This window comes from Leopardus geoffroyi, chromosome C3, assembly GCF_018350155.1.
Source record: "Leopardus geoffroyi isolate Oge1 chromosome C3, O.geoffroyi_Oge1_pat1.0, whole genome shotgun sequence".
In the NCBI taxonomy this organism is placed as follows: Eukaryota; Metazoa; Chordata; class Mammalia; order Carnivora; family Felidae; genus Leopardus; species Leopardus geoffroyi.
The window spans coordinates 103,992,548-104,014,627 of NC_059338.1; the positions used below are offsets into that span (position 1 = coordinate 103,992,548).

The following is a 22,080-nucleotide window of genomic DNA, read 5'->3' on the forward strand; positions in this document are numbered from 1 at the left end:
CAGCTGGTGCCCCTGCTGCCAGTCTCTCATTTGCTACGGCCTATGCTATAGTTTAGGACCAGAGCTGCCTTCCAAAGCCAAAGGACTATTCATGCTTTCTTCTCTAAAATCCTTCAATAGCCTCCATTATTTATGGGATGATATTTGAACAATTAATTTACATGTGAGGATCTTCAAAACATCTTGACAGCCCTATCTTCTGCTAATCATCCTTTCAGCCCTTTTCACCTCTACCCAAACTCTAATCAACCCAGATGACTCTTCTGCTCTTCCTGTTTGCATAGATTTTCTTGCTGAAGTTTCAACCTTTTTCTCTGAATTTGTGCTATTACAATGAGTATGTGCATTACAGCAAACTTTCATACTACATCAAGTGCATAAATGACTTCAAAGTGATAGACTATTTCTTAATAGCATCCAGGAACTGTTATTTTATGAAACATTAAGGGGGTTTGCTCATGGGGATATTACTCTCAGGATGTGGTTCTTCATCATTTTGTGAAACATTGACACACTGATAATTAAATAACCCTTAAGAATGCTTCTAACCATATAAATGTGCATAACTCTCACATTTAAACTCTCAACATTTAAAAAAAAACAAATCATATCAGTTTAGAGAGACCACATTTATCCAAAGTTTGTCCATATGAAAATCTCTTATAGTAGACTGTCCATGATTATTGGTGCATATACATTTCAATAGCGCAAAATTTAACCTCTTGAATTGATTTTTTTCCTCTTTCTAGAAGTGTTGTCATTGATTTAAAGGTCTGTCTTATTTTAACTCTATCATATTCTTCGTATTGTCTACATGATCATCTCATACATTTTAGGTCTGCAATAAACAAGCCAGATTAAAATTGTAGTGGGTGGCAGTAGTAAACTCTAAACAAAAATTGAAACCACTGTTGCTAACATTTAGCTGTTGTCTGTGTGATTCTGGGAAGGATGGGGGCAATTAGTGGGGGGTGGGCGTTAAACTGACAGGTTTTTGAAAAGTTGTCTTCAGGCTTCCATGTGTTACCCCACCATCCCCATCATTATCATTGTGAAAATTTAAGACCTACCAGTATCCACAGATGTGTTATGCTCCCCAATATAAGAAATTAACTACAGGTCTGTTGAGTTTTAAGAGACAAATCTTGCACCTTAACTGATAGATTTTTAAGCATATGGTCATTGAAGCAAATGCATTTTCTCTCTTGGATTGTTTTACAGCATAGTGGCAAAATGGATGAAAATCGATTTGTGGCAGTTACCAGCACAAATGCAGCTAAAGTCTTTAATCTCTATCCAAGAAAAGGAAGAATCGCGGTGGGATCAGATGCAGACATTGTGATTTGGGACCCAAAAGCCACAAGGTAGGTCTAAGTTCTTGTATTCCTTAGCTTCTCCAGGGAGAAGAAGCACTAACTTGCAAAGAAATGATTTATTGGTCTTAATCAGACTCTTCTTGTGGGTGACTTATTTAGCCTGTATTTTGAGCCTGTGCACAAGATAAAAGTTTTGACGTACAAACATCCCTTTGTTTTCCTGGACACAGAGGACAAAAAAGTTGTGTTACTTACCATTCCCTGGAAACGCATCTGGGTATAAAACCAATATGAATTTACCGCTTCAATGGTAAGCTTGTCAGACACCTGAGTTCACATGGAGGGAAGGTATGGCGCAATGAAGAAACTAGAAGGCTTAGTTTGGAAAGGGCTGAATTGAAAACCCAAAATAATTACAGCCTTTTTAAAGCTTTCAGATAGAAAAATTCCAGCACAAAGGATGTCACTTTTAGTTAGCCAGATTTTCCAGTTGATTTCATCTTGAGCTTGTCATTCCCAGTAGACTCCAGCGTTTTGTTTCCTATTTCCATAATTCTATGTTAATATTGCAGATTTCGCAAATTCCACCAACTCAGGAAAGCATTCAAGAGAGGCCGAAGCTCTGGTAATTTCTCCTTGTAAGACATCAGCAGAGACAACACCTGCATCCCAATTTGTGTTTTCTATAGCCTTTGCATTTGTAATGGAGAAAACCCCACCTATTTTAATGTTGTATGTGTGTGCATGTGTGTAAATAGGGATACATACACCTTCTACCCCCACCGAATGGCATTTATTCAAAGTCTACTGGGTTTATATGTTGTACTAAGCAGAAGTCTATAGTTTCTTGGAGGTGCTGTTGTCACAAAGACCCAGCTTCAGTTGAAATGCTCCTGGACTACCCTCTGGGGAAAAGAAGACTGAGAAGCATGAGAGCTACCATTGCTATGGGCTTAAAAAATAAGCACCAGGTATTCCTGTAGAAAAGGCTTGTCTTTTTTAGTTTAACACTCTCTGGGGATTCCCTCTCAACCCAAGCACCAGTTCGCACCACTGACCATCCATAGTCATTGCAAGCAGCCTGTACTGAATGTGTACCATCTTGTTGCTGGTTTACAGTCATGCAGTGCAGGGCATGGTGGTACGAACATCTTATTTAAGACGATGTCCTAAGATGCCAACGAGGAACAACTCAGGGTCTTTGTTGCTATGATATTAACAAGGAACTATTGCTTACTTAAGGACAAAATATCTGGTTGTCAAATCATCTAGGCCCCTCTCTCTGCAGAAGAAATGATGGCAAATAAACTCACATTTGGAGCAGCTTCTCTACTAGACTAGAAAAAAAATGTCCTTGGGGAGACAAAGGGAAAAAAATTGCTTGGTCTTGGGTTGGTTTGCGGACAAATTGAGCATGCTGTGTTTAGAGAGCTCCTGGTGTCTTAAATGTCACTCTACTCACGCTCTTGTACACCCAGCAGGGACCCGCCCAGCATCATTTCTGCTGTGATTCAAACAGTTTTGATTGCCCCCAAGTACTGGGACAGATAGATCTTTTGAAATGATTTGTGGCTTATGGAGATGATGAGACTTAATCAGGAAACCTCGAAAATTTCAAAAGGAAGAAAACTATCATGCAGAAAAATATTTGTGAAAAATGGTGTTTTTGAAGCATTGCATCTGGGCGAGTCCTAATAATGATAATAATTAGCAACCATTTCTATTTGCACAGTTCTCCATGGTTTAAAAAAATATTTTTGTATCTAAAACGTGATCTCAAGGTAAAACAAATGGGACTCCCCCTTACGGCAATGGGAAGACCATAGCACAAGGGCGTCCATGACAGGTTTGATACAAGGATCCTTGATCCAGTGTCTTTGACTTTGCGAACTTTTAGGTCTTTCAGGAGATTTGGTACCATGCTATCTCCTAATGCCAAAGCAGAGAGCACTTTATACCATACTTGTTTGTTCATGTTCCGCTTTTTCTTCCAATCAAGTGGTCCAGTCACAAAGAGACTTTCTGGATTTGATTCTATTCTGTATTCGTTTTCAAAAGTGAGGGAGAAATGAAAATCATCAATTGAGCGATCCAGTGTCTAATAGAGTGAAGAACCATGGGAGGCCATTCCTGTGGTTCTTTTTAACCCTGCACCTGGCTCTCCCTGGCAGGATTCACCTTAAGCATATCCTTGGCTGTTTTCATTTGTGAGGGTGACACCAGCTCAGGGGTAGAGCATTGTCTTCCTTAGACAACTGGACAAAGAGAAATGATCCAAACCTATGGGTGTGAATAATTCACTTACTTTATTTCCACATATATTGTTGCTCGGTGGATATTTATAGGCTGTGATTATGTCTCTTTGAGTCATGTTTTCAGATGATATAAATTTAGAGCACTTTCGCACAAGTTTTAGTTGCTGATTTCTGTAACATTGTTTTGTCCTTCCTTTCCTATTCAGTTGTTGCAGAATAGCGCATAATGATCCAGATGTTTACTTCTTATTTTTCCAGGTCTATATATTACCTGCTTGCTGTCCTTCATTTCTAGCCTAAGGTCAAACTAAAAAGTTTCTGTGCTTTTAAGTTTCTATCTCTCTTATCAAGTCTTTAATTTTCTTATTTGATGTTTGTCCTTCACTTTATAGCAGTCATGATAGCAGGAAATTAACTATTTACATTTTCATATACAAATCTTTTGAGATAAAGATACATACTGGCATTTAATTATTAGCTCAATGTCCTCTTTACCTACGTCTGCTTACTGCGCATGCCTGGGCACAGGGCTACATAGAAACAGCACGGGGGCGCCTGGGTGGCTCAGTCGGTTAAGCATCCAGCTGCAGCTCGGGTCACGACCTTAGAGTTTGTGGGTTCAAGCCCCGCGTCGGGCTCTGTGCTGACAGCTTGGAGCTTGGAGCCTGCTTCGGATTCTGTGTCTCCCTCTCCCGCTCTCTCTCTCTGCCCTTCCCCTGCTCACACTCTGTCTCTGTCTCTCAAAAATAAAATAAAACATTAAAAAAAAAAAAACTTTTAAAAACAGCGCAGCCTGAGAGCCTGCTGAGTAGGTGCTGGTCACAGCTCCATCAGTGCCAAGCTGGGGACCCAGGCAGGTCAATTAGGGTTCCTGAATAGCCTCTGTCTCATTTGTAAAATGAGATTATTAATAATTGTTAAGCCTACCTCATAAGATTTTTTGTTAGAATCCCGTGAGATAATTTATGCGAAAATGTGTTGTAAATCAAGAAGGCGCTCCACAGAGACAAGATTTGTGTTGTTTTGGTTACTTCCTATTTATCTAGTTTAGCTGGTGTCGTTTCTTGCTTCAGTCTTCATTTTCAGGTGGTCACGGCTGTTCTCCTGAGGTGACCAGGGAGGTCGGTGAACCACTGGGTTCTCTGACCCTCAGATTCTTTTTAAAAACTGGAGACCTTTGTTTGTTTGTTTGCTTTTCTTTTGCATTTTGCTGTCCTTTTAAAATATGGGGAAATGTTATCTTTACTTGGCAGGATATACTGAAATGATCCAGCCCCCTTTGGATTTCTTTGACTTCTCCTTGCTTCTCCAACCCTTTAGTTTAAGAATTTTCTGTAAGCCACCCCCCCCCATTTTTTTGCACTATCATTATTCATCCTTTTCAATGTGAAAATTGCAGAATGTGGGAAACAGGAGAGAAGGGGTGGTTGAAGAGGGAGCTTCACAGACTAACGAATCTGGAAGAATATTTGAACAAAGAGAAAGTGTGTTTATTGTGCTTCCTATCAAAAGAGAGAATTTTGTGGGAACGATATGCGGATTCCTTATCTAGGTCAGTCATAGCTCCGGCTCTCTCTATTCCTGGCCTGGTTGTTACGAGAAAGTTGCTCATCTGGGCTGGCTGTTCCTGACCAAAATTTATGCTGATGACCTCAACGAGGACCTTTCTGGTGCACAACAATATTTTTAGCCTTCTCTGACTGCCCGTACAGCACCCGTAGCTTCCCACTACCCTTAGCTGCTGCCCTGCCCCTGTCTGCGTCTGCCTCTTCCCACCTTGCAGACTGAGCTCACTGACTCCTGCACACCCACGTACAGTACCAGACCACAGTCCTTACTCACTGTCTTTCTCCCTCATTAACATTCTTGAAGTGGAATTCAGTCTTTAAGATCAATGTTTTATTTCAGAATAGTTTTAGATTTACATAAAAATTGCAAAGATAGCACAGAGAGTTCCCATACACCCCACACTCAGTTTCCGTTATTATTATCTTATATCCCTCTGGTGTATTTGTTATAATTAATAAACCAATACTGATATTTTACTATGAATTAGAGCCCATACTTTGAGGCTTCCTTAGATTTTACTTAATTTCCTTTTTCCTATTCCGGATCCCATCTAGGATACCACATGGCATTCAGTCATCATGGTTCCTTAGGCTCCAGTGGTCCATGAGTTTCTCTAACTTGTTTTTGATGACCTTGAAAGTTTTGAGGAGTACTGGTCAGGCATTTTGTAGAATGTCTCTCTATTATGGTTTTTCTGGTGTTTTTCTCATTGTTAGCCTTGGGTTATGGGTATAGAGTGCCATTTTCATCCCATCCTTTGAAGGATACATGCTGTCAACACGACTGTCACTGCTGATGTTGGCCTGGATCTGCTGGCTGTGCAATTTACTTATTTTCCCCCCCTCCCATATTGTACTTTTTAGAAGGAAGTCACTATTCACAGCTCACACTTAGGGAGTGGAGAATTATGCTCTAGTTTTATGTGGTTTTATAAGTTTATTTTGAGAGAGAGAGAAAGAGAGCGAACACGAGTGGGTTGGGGCAGAGAGAGAGGGAAAGACAGAACCCCAAGGAGACTCTGAGCTGTCAGCTCAGAACCCAACTTGGAGCTCAATCCCATGAACTGTGAGATCATGACCTGAGCCGAAATCAAGAGTTGGATGCTTAACTGACTGAGCCACCCAGGCACCCCTCTAGTTTTATGTCTTAATTGATTCTATATCTTCAGGGCCTGGCCCAGTTCATCACAGAGTAGAAGCACAATAAATGTTGAACGCTGCATGCAAGATTCGTGTAATTAAGAAATGGCTGCAAGTGCCTTATACACTTAAAGTTCCCAAGAGAGTAGATCTTAAATGTTCTTACCGTGAAAAGATGTTATGCAATTATGTTACAGGATGGTGGGGTCAGCTCATGCTTGGTGGTAAGCATTTTGCACTATGTAAGTGTATCAAGTCACCTTAAATTCATACTATGTTACATGTCAGTTATACATTTTTTCATGTTTATTTATATTGAGAGAGAGATTGAGAATGCAGGCAGAGGAGGGGCAGAGAGAGAATCTCAAGCAGGCTCCGTGCTGTCAGAGCAGAGCCCAATGTGGAGCTCGAACTCAGGAACTGGGAGATCATGACCTGAGCCAAAACCAAGAGTTGATGCTTAACCAGCTGAGCCACCCAGGCACCCCTGTGTCAATTATATCTTAAGGTAACTGGTGAAAAATAAAGAAATGGCATGAGGGAAAGTTGGAAAGATTCTATTCAGCAACGATTACAGTGAAAGGAAAAGTACAAAGAGCAGCATTTCCTCACCTTATGCTTTTAACTTATTGCAAGTTATCAATAAATGATTGTTGAATGAATGAAGGTGAATGTGAGTAGAAATGATCTCCCAAGGAAAGGAGGAAGAATTGCTTCACTGGTCTTATTTTCTCTGTGTCTTTTTCATTTTTGAAGTTGGGAGCAATTAGCTTGTTAAGCAGCTCTTATAGAGAAGAAAATGAAGTGAATACAGTTTCCTTTCTGCATTTCTTCATTCACACGTCCACTCATCATGGGAGCACCACCATGAGCCAGACACGAGGGTCCAGACTGTGTCAGAGCCGGGCCCTGCTTTTAGGAAGCTGGCAGTGGAGGGAGAGGGGATGAGATACAAAGTCAAATACTCTCAGTCTTGGCAGGAATGGGTTAAGAATATCGGGAGCAAGAAGTTCAAAGATCATTCTCACCTTAGCGCCATCATTGGCATGGGACCGCATTGGCCCTGAGTGTCAAGACTAAACATGGAGGCAAGATAAACCAAGGCAGTGCTGGGAGAGTCCGGGAGGAGACAGTTAAGGCTGGCCTTAACTTATGTGAGAGAGAGAACAGGTTCAGGTCGTGGAAGCAAGTAGGGAGATGAGGGGGTCATAGGCTGCCTCTCTCCAGTTTTAATTTTGTTCATTACAGACAGAGGCAATTTTAAACAGAGCTCATCTGGTGGAAAGCATTGTTTAATCCAATGAATAAAATGGATCTGTCTGTAGGGTTTTTTTTTTTTTTTTCTTGAATGACACTGCCTTTTATTTTACCTACCTGGTTTAAATATTAGCTGAAGCCTGGTGATGTGAGGGCTTTCTGTCTGACCACACCATTAGAGGTTGGCCAGAATTTTCCTTTGAAATTTTCTTGAAAGGTTTTAGCAAAAACAATTGCCCAGCTGACTAGTTAGCATCTCAAATGAGAGCAGCATGCATTTCACCCCAGACCCTGAAGGGGGCACCCACAGCCCACACTGAGACCCAACGAGGCCAGTTGAGGTGTCGGTTATGCAAGAACAAGCCAGCCTCTGGAGAATGGATGTGTTTGCTAATGATTTTTGGCTTCATGGTACATAGATGTTTCCCCCCTTCTCTAAATTCTCATTATTTATTAATGGCATGTAGAAGTAAGTATGCTTGCGACACAATCTGTAACCTTAAAAATGAGCCGCATTATAGTTACCGAGGGCGACCAGAGCCAAGAAAAGGCAGTGCAGCCATGTTTTTTGTGTTGCTTTTTTTTTTTTTAAACCAGTGAAAAGCCCGATGATTCCAGGATGAGAAATCTGACATGTGGGATGGATGGTGAGAGGGAATTGGGGGTCTGTAGAGAAGGTTTGGACATCCTAATGCGAGATGACCTAAGATGTTACTAGCCTGTACAAAGTTCTCACAAAAATCAACTGCGGTGGTTCTTCTGTGTCATTGCACAATAAAAACAAACTGCATTTGGTGCATATGGAGCGTCCACCTTTTCCAGAAGTAAAAAGAATCTGCTGTATTCAGCTTGATGGCTCACTGAACCAGTGTCTATTGCTTGTGGCAGAGGTATGTGTCCCAACGCGTCACTACGCGGGTCAAAGATTCCAATTTCAGGACACATTCCTTATCTAAATGTTTGGCTCGTTTCTGTAGAATGTTTTGGTACTTAGAGTCAAGGGGAAGAAATCAGGAGTAGGATTTTCATGCGGAGTCAAGAGAGAATCTGGCGGTGTCATGTGGTCAAGACAGAGACCAGTCAAATCAGCCAACTTGTTAAAAAATCGTGTTAGAGAGGATGGCATGTAAGTTACTTGCACGCTCCCAGCAGCAGCAGTAACTCACGTTCCGGCAATTTAAGACTATCCTATGAGCTTCGGTTCTTCGGTATTCATTAAATAGCACTTAGTTACTATGGCAACTGTCCCTTCTCAGTATTTATGAGCTACAGGATATCTCGCAGAATCTCCAGCATACATACGCATAGCTAACACATTGTGCACACTGGAACATTTAATGAAGACTTCTAGCTGGACCGTATTCTGCAAAGCAGGCATATTTTGCTCACAGCTATTTTCATTTATTATTTTTTAACTCAATTATAGTGGGCTTTGACCTTGAATACACCATTCGTAAAGGCATTGTGCTGTCCTTCCTGCTTAATTTCCTTCCCTTTCTCAGCAACGATAGAGATGAATGAATTTTACTGTATGTTCAGTGAAGAGGAATAACTTGCCGCCTGTGAAAGTGCCCCCTGGATTCTGGAGGGGGCGTTGTGTGTGCAGGAAAGTGGGGTGAGAATGACTGTTTCATCCTTGGGTAATGGGGCTTATGGGTGTGGGGACAAAGAAGAGATAAGGAGTAAGGTGCCCGTTGGCAAATAGTGGCGGCTTATGATTATAGCTATATTATCAGTGACTGTTTCACGGAAACCTTAGGCATTTTCCCCTGAAGTTGCACACTGTGTATGATTTGACCTTTAGTCTTCCTGCTCCTCAAAAGAAGTCCGCACACACACACATACTTGCACAGATGTGCACATGAACACAGCAGCTGCGTTTCTGCTTATAAACGTCGGTCAGCCTGAAGACTCTGCTTTTAACGCCCGTTTCTAAGAGTGTTTATGACTAACTCCTCCCTCGGTTCCCAAACGCACACCATGGCAGTGCATGTGGGTGGGAGGAAAGAGTGGGGGCCCAGGTCTCATACCAGGTATGCAGGTGGAAATGGCAGTTTATGCCATGATTTTTCACTGTGTTGCCTCGCATACATTCACGGCGTCAGGTTAAGGTTGTCCAGGCTGTGCTTTGCACCACTCCAGGGGCACCCTTCATATGCTACGGTCATAGCAGTGACCATAGCTGTATGTAGTACTTATGGCCATTTTCCCACGGATCATGGCAAAGTAGCTTGAGGAGTAATTGTCTTTTGCTAATCCACACAAAATCCTGCCCATCTTCCTGGTTCCTTGGGGGGCAGGAGGAGAAAGAGAGTGTAAAGAGAAAGGCTTTGGGGTTTAACTCCTACCCTGCCTCTTACTAACTAGATGGGACCTTGGGAATTGTGACCTAATTTTTCTGAATTTCAGTCTCTTTATTTGTAAAACAGGGATGACGATGATGATGATGGTGGTGACATTTATTTTATAGCATTGTCATGCGTATCTAAGACAGTATAATGAAAAAACAAAACACAAAATAATTAAAGCGCTTAGTACATGATTAATGTTCAGTGGTTCTTGGCTTACTTGCTGACTATGCAGTGGTAGGTGGTCAGTGGCAGTCAATTTATTGAATAAGTGGAAGCTGTGATCAGCTCCCGTTGTGATTCACAAGTCCTTGCAGTAGTGACCTAATTCAGACATGACCAAAAGTCACTAGAATTCTATTTCAGGTAAAAGCTGCATCTCTCGTACTTCATGCACGCTTCTAATTTCACCAAGAATGACTAAAATGGAGAAGCTTGGATGCGTTCTTCTGGCTGAGATAACCTGATTAAAGCAGAACTCTTCAGTGGCCCCAGAGGTGACTCCTTTGCAAAGTTGTTTGCTGTGAAACCATGCCAGCAAATCACCTAAGATTTATTCTGTGGCCTTCGGAAGAGGCTTTTAAAAAAAAACCTTTGTGCTTTAAAAAAAAGGCTTTGACTACGCATTAAAAAAAAAACCTAGTTTTGCTGATTACAGTTGGGTAAAATTTTAACCACTGTTTATTCCAACTTGTTTACTTAAACATGTTCTTATGCAACTGAACTTTTCAAGTGAACTAGAAAATGATTTCCAGGGACTTCACTACTATTAGTGGCATTTTTTCCTAATTATAAAAGAAAATCAGCTTAAGAACAGATCACAGTAACCCATTCTATCATTGATCATTTGCCTTTGCCAGAGTAAGCACAGTTTATTTTAAGCATTAGGATTTGGAAAAGAATAAGCATTAAGGAGAGGTGGTTGTGTGAAAGGCATAGGCTCTTCCAACTAAGCACCTGCTATATTGTTCTTCCTGCCCAACATATATTATCTATTTTCCTGTCTTTGGCATTTGTCCCTCTTATTTTCAGCTGCATCCCTAAGTCTCAAAGCAGTGCCAGGAGACCACATCTAGGAACTCAGTAATTATTTGTTGATGAATAAACCAGATACTAATAATGGTCTTGGGCCAATGAGCAAATGTGTGATTTAAAAATTTTGGTTAGGCTTTGTTTATTATCTGTTCCTTGAACTGGTTTAAGATTGGTCTTACATTTCTTCCCTTTGAGTTAAACAAACAAACCAACCAGAGAATTCTTGGCACTTCTACCTTCTCCTTCCCCAAAGCAGTGCTTGGCCAAGACGCATTCCGGAGTCAGTGGCCAGCAGCATTGCCAGATCTGGCCAGGAATGTGGCCTAAGCTAGGTTGGATCTTTTTGTGGGTCAAACAATTCTGGTTTTGGCCCAGACTCACTCTTAATTCTGGCCACTTATCTTAAAAACATGGGAATCTTGGCTATGGAGGAAACAGAAGACAAAATGAAAATGGATCAAAAGAAATATAATGTCAGTACCTGGAGAGAATCCCAGGGTCCTTATATTCTTAAAGCACAGCAAAGAGCCATGGCTTTTTACAAAGGACTTTGGAGAAAGCATCAATTTAAATATGCCCTTCCCATCAGAAGAGGACCACTGTGGAAGTCTATTTGGAGGCAGTGAGTGGTGTATGGAGAGGCAGTCTTTTCTAATGGCTTGGAAAAAAAAAAAACTCCAAAAAATTTAACTGAAGCTTATCTACCTCTTCTTTTTAAGAGCACAGGTTCTCAAAGACCAGCAACTTCAACATCATTTAGGAATTTATTAGAAATGCAAATTCTCAAGTACCACCCAGACCTGTTGCCTCAGAAACTCCATGGGTTTTAACAAGTACCCCAGGGGATTCTGAGGCACACCCAAGTTTGAGAACCACTGGTTCTCATAGAATTGGAGAGGGCTTTGGGACTCATAATATCCAGCTAACTCCTCAGAGTTCTCTATGGCCTTGCTTGATTACTACTATTTTTAGAGAAGTTACTACCTAACTAAACCATTCAGTTCTCTCTGGGATAGCTATAACTGTTAAGATGTTCTTCCTTTGGTTCCATTAAAAATTACCTCTGTTGTGCTCCTCAACTGTTTGCCTCTGGAACTATGCAGAATATATCTGTGCTCTCATAAGATAGTTCATTCATTCAAACATTTAGAGAAAGTCATTGGCCCCCAGTAAGCTTTCCCATCACCAAATAAGCTTTCTCAGTTCCTCAGTAGATCCTTAGGTCCTTGATTAGCAGACTCCCAATGTCCTGACCACACTTCTATTCACCCTTCTCTTGACACACACTTGTCCCTGTCCTACAAAGATGTGAGTCTCAGAACTGCACATGATTCTGCCTGGAATAGCACCAGAGCAGGAACATGTGAGCTAATTAGTTTTATACTAAATGTAAAACTTTGCATTTCCTTTGTTACATTTTTTGCATTTACACCTTATGAAATCGCCATTTGCAGGTTAAAAACAGTGAAATGCGGGGCGCACCTGGGTGGCTCAGTCGGTTAAGTGTCCAACTCCTGGTTTCGGCTCAGGTCACGATATCACCTCTCGTGATATCGAGCTCGGTCCAGCTCTGCACTGACAGCATGGAGCCTGCTTGGGATTCTCTCTCTCTCCTCTCTCTCTCTCTCTCTCTCTGCTCCTCCCTGCTCATGCTTTATCTCTCTCTCAATATAAATTAAAAAACTTAAAAAAACAAACAAACAGCGAAATGTAAACCATTGCATGGAGTTCCAGTATCTTATCACATTTGTGCAGTCGCTAATTTAAAAACTTGTATCGGGTCTTCGTCTCTGATGTTTATGTTAAAATGACTAGGATTCTATTAAATGGATTCTTTTCTATATTATACTTTTAAGTCCACTTGAACAGACAGTAATTTATAATGACCATAATTTTTAGAAGATGCATAATTTAATATAAGGAGAAAGTACAAAAAATAATGCCCTTGTATGCACTCCCAACAACCACCTTGGGTCCTGTATTTGATGTTTATTACTCCCATGCATTTCTTTCTATTTGTACTATATATAGATGCAGTCCCAAGCCGTTATATATGTATATATGTATACATAGATATACATATACATATATGTACATAGATATACATATATATGTATACATATATATAATTATATAATTATACATATGTATATATATATACATACATATACATATATACATATATATAATTATATAATTTTGTGTATTTTTAGCTTTATATGAATTTATTGCACTACATGTATTATTGTGCAATGTTCTCAGTACTGTCTTTCTGGGACTTATCCATGTCGAAATACGTAGGTTTTTCATTCAGTTTCACTGCTATATAGTGTTCGGTCTATGAATACAGCATAATTAATTATATATTCTCTTGCTCAAGGACATTTAGGTCATTTGCAGTCTCTCACTATCCCAGACACTGTGTACATCCTTATGTACATGTGTCAGAGCTTCTCAAGGACAAGCATCTAGTCCCTGATTTCCTTGGCATCAAATGCTGTCAAATTTTGCCAGTAGAAGCATATGAAATGGCTTGATTTTTGTAACTAAATGCAGAACTTTCCATTTGTCCCCATTATATTTTATCTTGTCCCACATTCATTTGCTCAGTTATTAAGAACAGTATATTGGGCCCCTGCCATGCTCCAGAGAGCCCAGGAGGCAGCTGAAGACAAAGCGAATGAAGTATAATCTCACTTTTTACCCAGGGTAGCACGTGCAGGGCTAGTAGAGAGGTGATGGCTTTATTTCTAGCTGCAGTCACTGATTTTTGAGCTGTGAGTCCAACATTCCAGGTATTAGCTGTCACTTCCAGAAAGATTTCCTCTCTCTCACCATATATAAATGCAGAGTGATGAGCTGGGTGTGCTGAGTGAGCTGCCCATCTGCCTGTGAATCCAAGGTCAGAGCTACCTCAGTGTTCTGCAGCGCAGCAGATTGCATGCTCTGTCCTCGGTGATGAGTGCGCACTTGGCCGGTGTGTGACATGGGTCCCTGTAAATCTGCCAGCACTCCTGGACATCACTCCCCAGCACGTTTTGCTGGCAGTGGGATTCTTTGGACATGAGAGGACAGTTGACCTGTTCGTTTCAAAGATACCCATGTGCCTGCGAGCACCTCTCAGTGCCACCCCCCCCCACCCGCACCCCAAAGAGTGGCCTGTGCAAACCAGAGAGAGCTCAGGAAGGAGAGTCAGGGTACGTTACGTTGATTTTGCCATTGCAGTTGGAGTCATATTAAACCTATTGCCTAATTTCCTTTGTCTAACTTGATTTCTTTTTGGCCAGGAGGCAAATGGATCAATATTGTTTTTTATGCCGAGATTATGTTGCCTGAAGGAAATTTTCCATCGGTGTAGTGTGCCTGCCTTCAGGCCTGTAACTGGGGCTGCGTGCTGTCTGGGCGATGAGGGGCCTCCCCAGACAGGCATGTGAAGCCTGCCATCTGTGCAGAGCCCCCCCAGGAGCACTCTTCTGGAGGGGCTCAGGCGGGCCGCCCCTCGCCGGGCAGAGCTTGGCCTTTGTGTTGGGCCCTTTTGCACCTGTTTCTCTGGCCATACTCTAATATAGACAGCTTTATTTTTGTTTTCTTTATTTTCTGTGTGAAGCCCTTTCCTCCCTATCTTTTCTCTGTGTCTTTTCCTATGTTTGGCATGCTCTATGTCTTTCCAAAATTTCATTAAAATAGTTTCTTTACATTTCTTTTTTTTTTCAAACGTTTTATTTATTTTTGAGAGAGAGAGAGCGCGCGCGTGTGTGTGTGTGCATGCGGGGGAGGGGCAAAGACAGAAGGGGACAGAGGTTCCAAAGTGGGCTCCGTGGTGATGGCAGGGAGCCTGATGTGGGGCTCGAACTCATGAACTGTAAAATCATGACCTGATCTGAGATGGTACAGTGAACTGACTGGGCCACGAGGCATGCCTCTTTACCTTTCTGTTATATTTTCTTCCTGTCTTCCTTCTCCCCATCCCTCCACACTGTGGTTTTGCCAATACTCATCATCCAGCAGAGGGAAATGTTCATACTTTGCTCTCAGTTACATTCTTCTACCAAGCATTTAAGGAAAGCTAAGATTCTGGAGGCAGAATAATGAGAAGGCAATTTACCCCCACACACAAAAAAATTGGAACATTTATCTGTGTGCAAGTGTTGCAGAATTCCTCCTGTGGTGGGGGAAGAAAGACAGTAGTAATCAATTATCTTTAAACATATATTTATTGCACCCTCACTCTGTGTAAGAAATGGCATTGCTGAGTGCCATGGGGGTCATAAATAAGGTGCCATACCTGCCATCAAAGAAGCTGTATTCTGCTTGGGCAGACAAGAGGTTCGTGTGGGAAACGATAACTCTTGGAAGAGGAAAATATTAACAGCTCAACACGTCAGTTCAAGAAGTGAGCAGGGTCTCGTGTGCTTCACTCCTCCACAAAGGAAGAGTCAAAATAATTGTTCTGCCTTGAGGTCATCGAGACCTCACAGAAGGCTGGGTTGGGCTCGTGAAAAGACTTTGAATTAACTGAACCCTTGAGGTGGCTCTGGGTAAATAGACGGGGCAATAAAGTTATCCAGATGAAGAAGTCAGGGCTAAATAAGGGGAAATTGAAAAGAGACATTCAAGGGGCGATCGAGGGACCAGAGAGCCTGGGCAGAGGGGTCAGGATGGCAGGTAGTTGAAGATAAGATCTCTTCTGGCCAGACTGCCAAAGGCTTTGAATGTTAGTTGAAGTATAGATTTTCTGCAGCAGGGAGCACCATTGAATGTCTTTGAATGAGGATTGAATTGATCTGCATCTTTTTTTTTCAGGTTAGTTAACATGCAATTTAGTATTGGTTTCAGGCAGGAGTAGAACCCAGGGATTCATCACTTACATATGACACCCAGTGCTCATCCCAACAAGTGCCCTCCTTAATGCCCATCACCTACTTAGCCCGTCCGCCTACCTACCTCCCCTCTAGCAACCCTCAGTTTGTTCTCTGTAATTAAGAATCTCTTATGGTTTGCCTCCCTCTCTGTTTTTATCTTATTTTTCCTTCCCTTCCTCTATGTTTATCTGTGGTGTTTCTTAAATTCCACGTATGGGTGAAATCGTATGATATTTGTCTTTCTCTGACTGACTTATTTCACTTAGCAAAATACACTCTAGTTCCATCCACGTTGTTGCAAATGACAAGATTTCATTCTTTTTGATCACCAAGTAGTATTCCGTTGTGTGTGTGTGTATATATGTGTGTGTGTGTATATGTGTGTGTGTGTGTGTGTGTGTGTGTGTGTGTGTAACATATCTCTCCTTTATCCATTTATCCATCGATGGACATTTGGGCTCCTTTCCATACTTTGGCTATTGTGGATAGTGCTGCTATAAACACTGGGGTGCATGTGCCCCTTCAAAACTCCTATATCCTTTGGATAAACACCTAGTAGTGCAATTGCTGGGTCATAGGGTGGTTCTATTTTTAATTTTTTGAGGAACCTCCATACTGTTTTCCAGAGTGGCTGTACCAGTTTGCATTCCCACCACAGAGCAAAAGGGTTCCCCTTTCTCCACATTCTTGCCAACATCTGTTGTTTCCTGAGTTGTTAATTTTAGCCATTCTGACTGGAGTAAGGTGGTATCTCATTGTGTCTTTGAAAGATGTTGAGCATCTTTTCATGTGTCTATTAGCCATCTAGATGTCTTCTTTGGAAAAGTGTCTGTTCATGTCTTCTGCCCATTTCTTCACTGGATTATTTGTTTTTCAAGTGTTGGGTTTGGTAAGTTCTATATAGATTTTGGATACTAACCCTTTATCTGATATGTCATTTGCAAATATCTACTCCCATTCCATTGGTTGCCTTTTAGTTTTGTTGACTGTTTCCTTCACTGTGTGGAAGGTTTTTTTTTTGTTTGTTTTTGTTTTTTTTTTTTTTATCTTGATGAAGTACCAATAGTTCATTTTTGCTTTTATTTCCCTTGCCTCTGGAGACATGTCTAGTAGGAAGTTGCTGTGGCCAAGGTTAAAGAGGTTGCTGCCTGTTTTCTTCTCTAGTATTTTGATGGTTTCCTGTCTCCACATTTAGGTCTTTCATGCATTTTGAGTTTATTCTTGTGCGTGATGTAAGAAAATGGTCCAGGTTCATTCTTCTGCATGTCACTGTCCAGTTTTCCCAACACCATTTGCTGAAGAGACTATCTTGTTTCCATTGGATAATCTTTCCTGCTTTGTCAAAGATTAGTTGGACATAAATTTGTGGGTCCGTTTCTGGGCTCTCTGTTCTGTTCCATTGATCTGAGTGTCTGTTTTTGTGCCAGTGCCATGCCATCTTGATGATTACAGCTTTGTAAAACAGCTTAAAGTCCAAGAGTGTGATGCCTCCAGCTTTGGTTTTCTTTTTCAACATTACTTTGGCTATTCAGGGTCTTTTCTGGTTCCATACAGATTTTAGGATTGTTTGTTCTAGCTCTGTGAAGAATGCTGGTGTTATTCTGTGCTTCCTGATTTTTACATGGCATAAGTAGAAACTGGTTTTATTTGTAAGGTATGTGGTAGTGAAAGGAATTTGGAGACTGTGAGGAGAATGTAACATAGTCAACTTGTCTTGGTTTGGCCAGAACTTTCCCAGGTTTAGCACTGGAAGTCCTACATCCCAACAAATCCTTCAACCTAACCCTACACCAGGACTGTTTGCCTGTCACCTGGGAAGGTGCTTTTGGCCACCAGTGACTAGCCTCGGAGCTCTACCCTGACCTGGTCACCATGGGATCTGAGGGTTTCAATCTTGCATCTGGGCTCATCAGTTGGGAAAGCTCGATGACTTTAGGGTAGTGAGTGTGCAGGACTAGGTTGGAGTCTGAGAGAATGGCCAGGAGACTGTTGGTGAAGTCCAATTTGCAGGGATAAAGCCTCATACAAGATGATGACAACAAAAGTGGAACTGATTTAAGGTGTTTTTTTCCCCCGGAAGGAAAACTTTTCCCTGACAGCTTGGTGAAAAACTGGAAATTGAATGAAGTGGAAGAGTCAACTGTAGCTTTGTTGCTTTATGACCCAAGCATTTATTGAGTGCCAACTGGGTGCCATATACTGTGCTCAAAGCTAAACGAGAAATGTCTTCCTCTAATGTAACTCAGGACTTAAGTGGACAGAGAAAAAAAGTACTCCACATAACTATTGTGTAAAGTAATGGATCAAGATGTGTGGCTCAGTGGCTAAGGGGCATGGGATCCAGAGCAGAACTGGGTCACTGGATTCAAATCTCAACTGTGCCAATACTGTCTGCATGACCTTGGACAAGTTCCTTACCTCTCTGAGGCTCAGTTTCCTGTCAGTAATAATAATACCAAGCTCTGCAGGTCACTGGAAGGAGATAATACCTTCAATAGAAGCATGGCATATAGCAAAACTCCAAGAGACATTAATATCATTATTATCATTATCACATACAAAAGATAGCCATGAGAGATTTACAAACTAGCAGGGAGGCATCAAAGTAAATGACTTTCACAATATGGGATCCTAGAGGGAAAAAAGCTTAGAGAAATCAACCATAGCCTCAGAATTCCAGTTTGTTTTGTCAGTCACTGCTTATACATATCCTCCTCTGCACATTGAATTTGTAACTGGCATGTCAACGAGGCACAATTGTAACTGCAATTTCAGTGGGAACCCCTTAGATGTCACATGGCACAGAGCTGTTCAGTATTTTTGAATGTCTGACTTCTCCAGGAAAGTCTCTCTCTCTCTAATGACTTTGTGTTAGGCCCTTTATCCAGGTTTCATACACTTGAATAACTTTGACAGTTTTCACTTTCATTTTTCTGCTACTTTAAATCTAGATTTGGGATTATTTCTATGGGCCAGATTACTGAAAGCAGAGTTACTGCATCAGAGTGTATGTGCTTTTAAGGGCTTTCTGCGTATGTGGTTACCACCTATAGTTCCTCACCAGCTCCGGATACAATCTTTTTTTCCCTTTGCTTCTTGTTATTTTTGCAAGTAAAAATTATTACCTTTCAGCTACAAATTGCATATTTTTGAGCACTAGGAAAGTTGAATGCTTTTTCATGTGTATTAGTCATTGCTTTTTTTTTTTCTTATAGAGAAATGTCTGTTCATGCCCTTTGTTCATTTTTCTTTTGGTAACGTTATATTATTTGTCTCTTTATTTAAATGGTCTGTCATATTTCTTGCAAACTCCCCAAAGTTCTTTTGAGGAATAAATGCTGTGTCTATGGGGAAGTGTTTCATGGAAACTGTAAAGCATTGTGTGTGTGTGTGTATTATTGTTATTAAAAAGTTGACCTTGTTCGTATGTTAGAATCACATTTATAACAAGCAGGTCCTTGCACATTCGGAAATAGGCATGACAAGGAGTGTGAGCGTCATTCAGGTGAGGATTTCTGTCTGTTTTCTTCCCTGCTGCATCCCCATGGCCTAGAACAGTACATGACATGGAATCAATCAATAAATTGGTAATCAGTAGATACATGTTGGGAATCAATTAGTATGCAGGTAATAAATAAATTTATGTTAAACGGGTGAATATAAGAGAAACACAAAGATGGAAAGGGATTTTCTACATTGTTCCGCCACGATGACTTCTTCATTTCCTTTTCTTTTTTGCCTCAAACCAGAGAGAATAGAACTGTAGATAAGTTGGTAGGTCAGAACTTTGAAATAGTGGCCTCACAGTTCTGGGCTTATGAAACTCATTTCTTAGAACCTAACTTTCTGTATGGTAGCATTGTAAGCCTAATTAGCAATTCTTACCTCATTTACTTAAGTGATAAACCAGAGACAAGAAGAGCTTAATGACCCAAGTATGGCTTTCAGCAATATGATAAAAGACCCCGGCTGTTGTTTTGTTTTTCATATGAGAGCATTTTTAGTTCCTAAATACATGGAACCTCTGAGTCCTCACGTGACTCATTTGTTGTTTTCTGGCACCTATGGGAATTAATTGTACACAAAGTCTAAAAGAAAACATGACCGTATTCCTTAAAATTGATTCATTCTTTGGTTGACTATTTTGGGGGAAGCATTTTGCATAGAAATTTATGCTGCTGAGTATAATCTCATGTATAGACATATATTCAACTACCCACCCAAGTGTCTGGTACCATATTCTTTTATACAGTTTTTCCGTTCTGTTTTTATCCCTAATTATCCTACTTCACATTGTGTTTTCCTTTCAAAGTGCTTTAGTATTTCTGGAAGAAGATGGTGTAAAATTTCATATAAATGTGGGTTTCATTCAAGGCCTGGGTCCTGGATGGATCTCTTACAGTGAGAGGCAATATATAGTGGTTAAGTGAGAGGCAATATATAGTATTTGACTCTTACTTATGATATTATGTGAGCTACTCAGCTTTCCTGGGCCTCAATTTCTTCATTTACAAACCAGGTATTAAAAACAGCTTGCTTTTACAGGGCTGTAAGGAGGATTAAGTGAAATAATCTATGAAAAGATGCTAGCATATGGTTTGACATGTAAGCGTGCAGTAAATAGAAGCTGCATTATTTATCATCACCACAATCACCGTAGATGACTTGGCCATGACTCCTAGCCACTGAGGCGCTATCAGTAGATGTAAGAAGACCCGATGAAAATGTCAAAGGTGAATGCTTTCGGATAGCAAAAAGGAAAAGAGATCCTGGCAAGAAACTATCCCGGAAGTAACCCACCCAAGATACATCAGTCAGGGCTCAAACAGAGAAGTAGGACCACCTGGAGATAGATATAGACACAGATACTTGTACAAACACACCAATGCACATATAGGCATGTGTATATAAGGATGTGTACGTGTGTGTGTATATACATATGCACACAAACATATACAGATAGATATGGACATTCACCACATGCACGTACAATACATGTATGTATATATAATTTGACCTTCCACAATTGTAGGAGCTGGTTGGACAGTGTCTCAAGGCTGCTGTCTTTGTGTCTGATGCTGGAGCCTGAAGTCCAGAGGGCAGGCCATTTGTGAGGGCCAGATGGGGTAAAGCAGGCAGAGCAATGACACGATGGAGCCATAGTAGGAGCTGGGCCCCGCGGGGAGGATGGAGTGAAACCATGCTGTTCTTGTGACCTCCGCCCTTGGCAGTGTGGTGTGCAGGTCTGCCTTTGGTCATAGGACTGGACACACAGGAGTCAGAGCTGCTGAAAGAAGATCCAAGTGGGCGCAGCTATGGTGGCGCCTCACGCCGGGAGAGGAGCCTGCAGATAACCAGAGCCGCAAGGTGGTTTCTGCTTCAGTTCCATCCCCGTCCTGTGAGGCCTAGATGCCATTGTCAGTGTGGGTATCTGTTTCAAGGTGAAGACACTGAGGTTTAAAAAGGTTAGTTATTTGTCCCAAATCGTACAGCTGGAAAGGGCAGAGCTGGGATTCAGAGCAGGCCTGGTTGACTCAAGTCCAATCTCTTAAGCACTGCAAAGCTCCAGGCTCCCGAGAGGGCAGGGAAGGGAAGGGCACTGCAGCCTAGAGGTGAGTCTTGGCCTCTGGAGTCAGACCTCCTGGCTTCAAAATGTGGCTTTTCCACAGAATGGCAGTGTAACCTGGGCCGAGTTGCCTGACCTCGGTTTGCTTCAATTTCCTCCTTGGTTTGCTTCGGTTTCCTCATCCGACAAACAGGCATCCTGGGAATGTTAGCAGTTCTTACCCCGGTGTGCTCCAGTCAGAGGGTTTGGGTGTGCCTGCAGCGGCAGAGAGCTGGTCAGGCCCTCCTGGGGTGCCAGTGGTCCCTGCCTCCTTACTGGCTGAGTTTGCCCTTAGGCGTGCTGGGTGTTGCGGCTGAGTCCGTTTCACTGGCTGCCTCGCCCCAGCTTCCCAGCATCATCACCGCCTTGCATTCTGAGCCTCTCGCCTGCTCCAGGGGACGGAGATGACATTGTAGTGATGACATTAGCCCTGGAGCCTGCCTCTGTGACCCGACAGTGCTTCCTAGAAAACAGGTGCCTTTTGGGTCGGGCCACGTTTGAACTGTACAACCTCATTGCCAATTGGGACTCTGGGGCTGTGCTTCTCACTCTGGCAGCACTTCCAAAGTCCTCTATTCTCGGAGGGTCGTTGGACTGCTGGCGTGCACCATGGCTGAACTAGATGATTGATTAGCTGCCGCCATGTTCTGGCCCAGATGGAAGGCAGATGATGTCTGTTAAAATTCCAAGTGTT

At 41.8% G+C, this 22,080-nt stretch overlaps 1 protein-coding gene across 2 annotated transcripts in view; it reads left to right on the plus strand.

The window, feature by feature from the left end:
* Positions 1 to 22,080, plus strand: part of DPYS (dihydropyrimidinase) — an 81,226-nt gene that overhangs the window by 36,596 nt on the left and 22,550 nt on the right. For both annotated transcript variants that reach the window (XM_045453931.1, XM_045453929.1), the window contains exon 7: positions 1,222 to 1,364. In XM_045453931.1, coding sequence (XP_045309887.1) covers positions 1,222 to 1,364 — 143 coding nt within the window. The remainder of the gene's footprint in view (positions 1 to 1,221; positions 1,365 to 22,080) is intronic.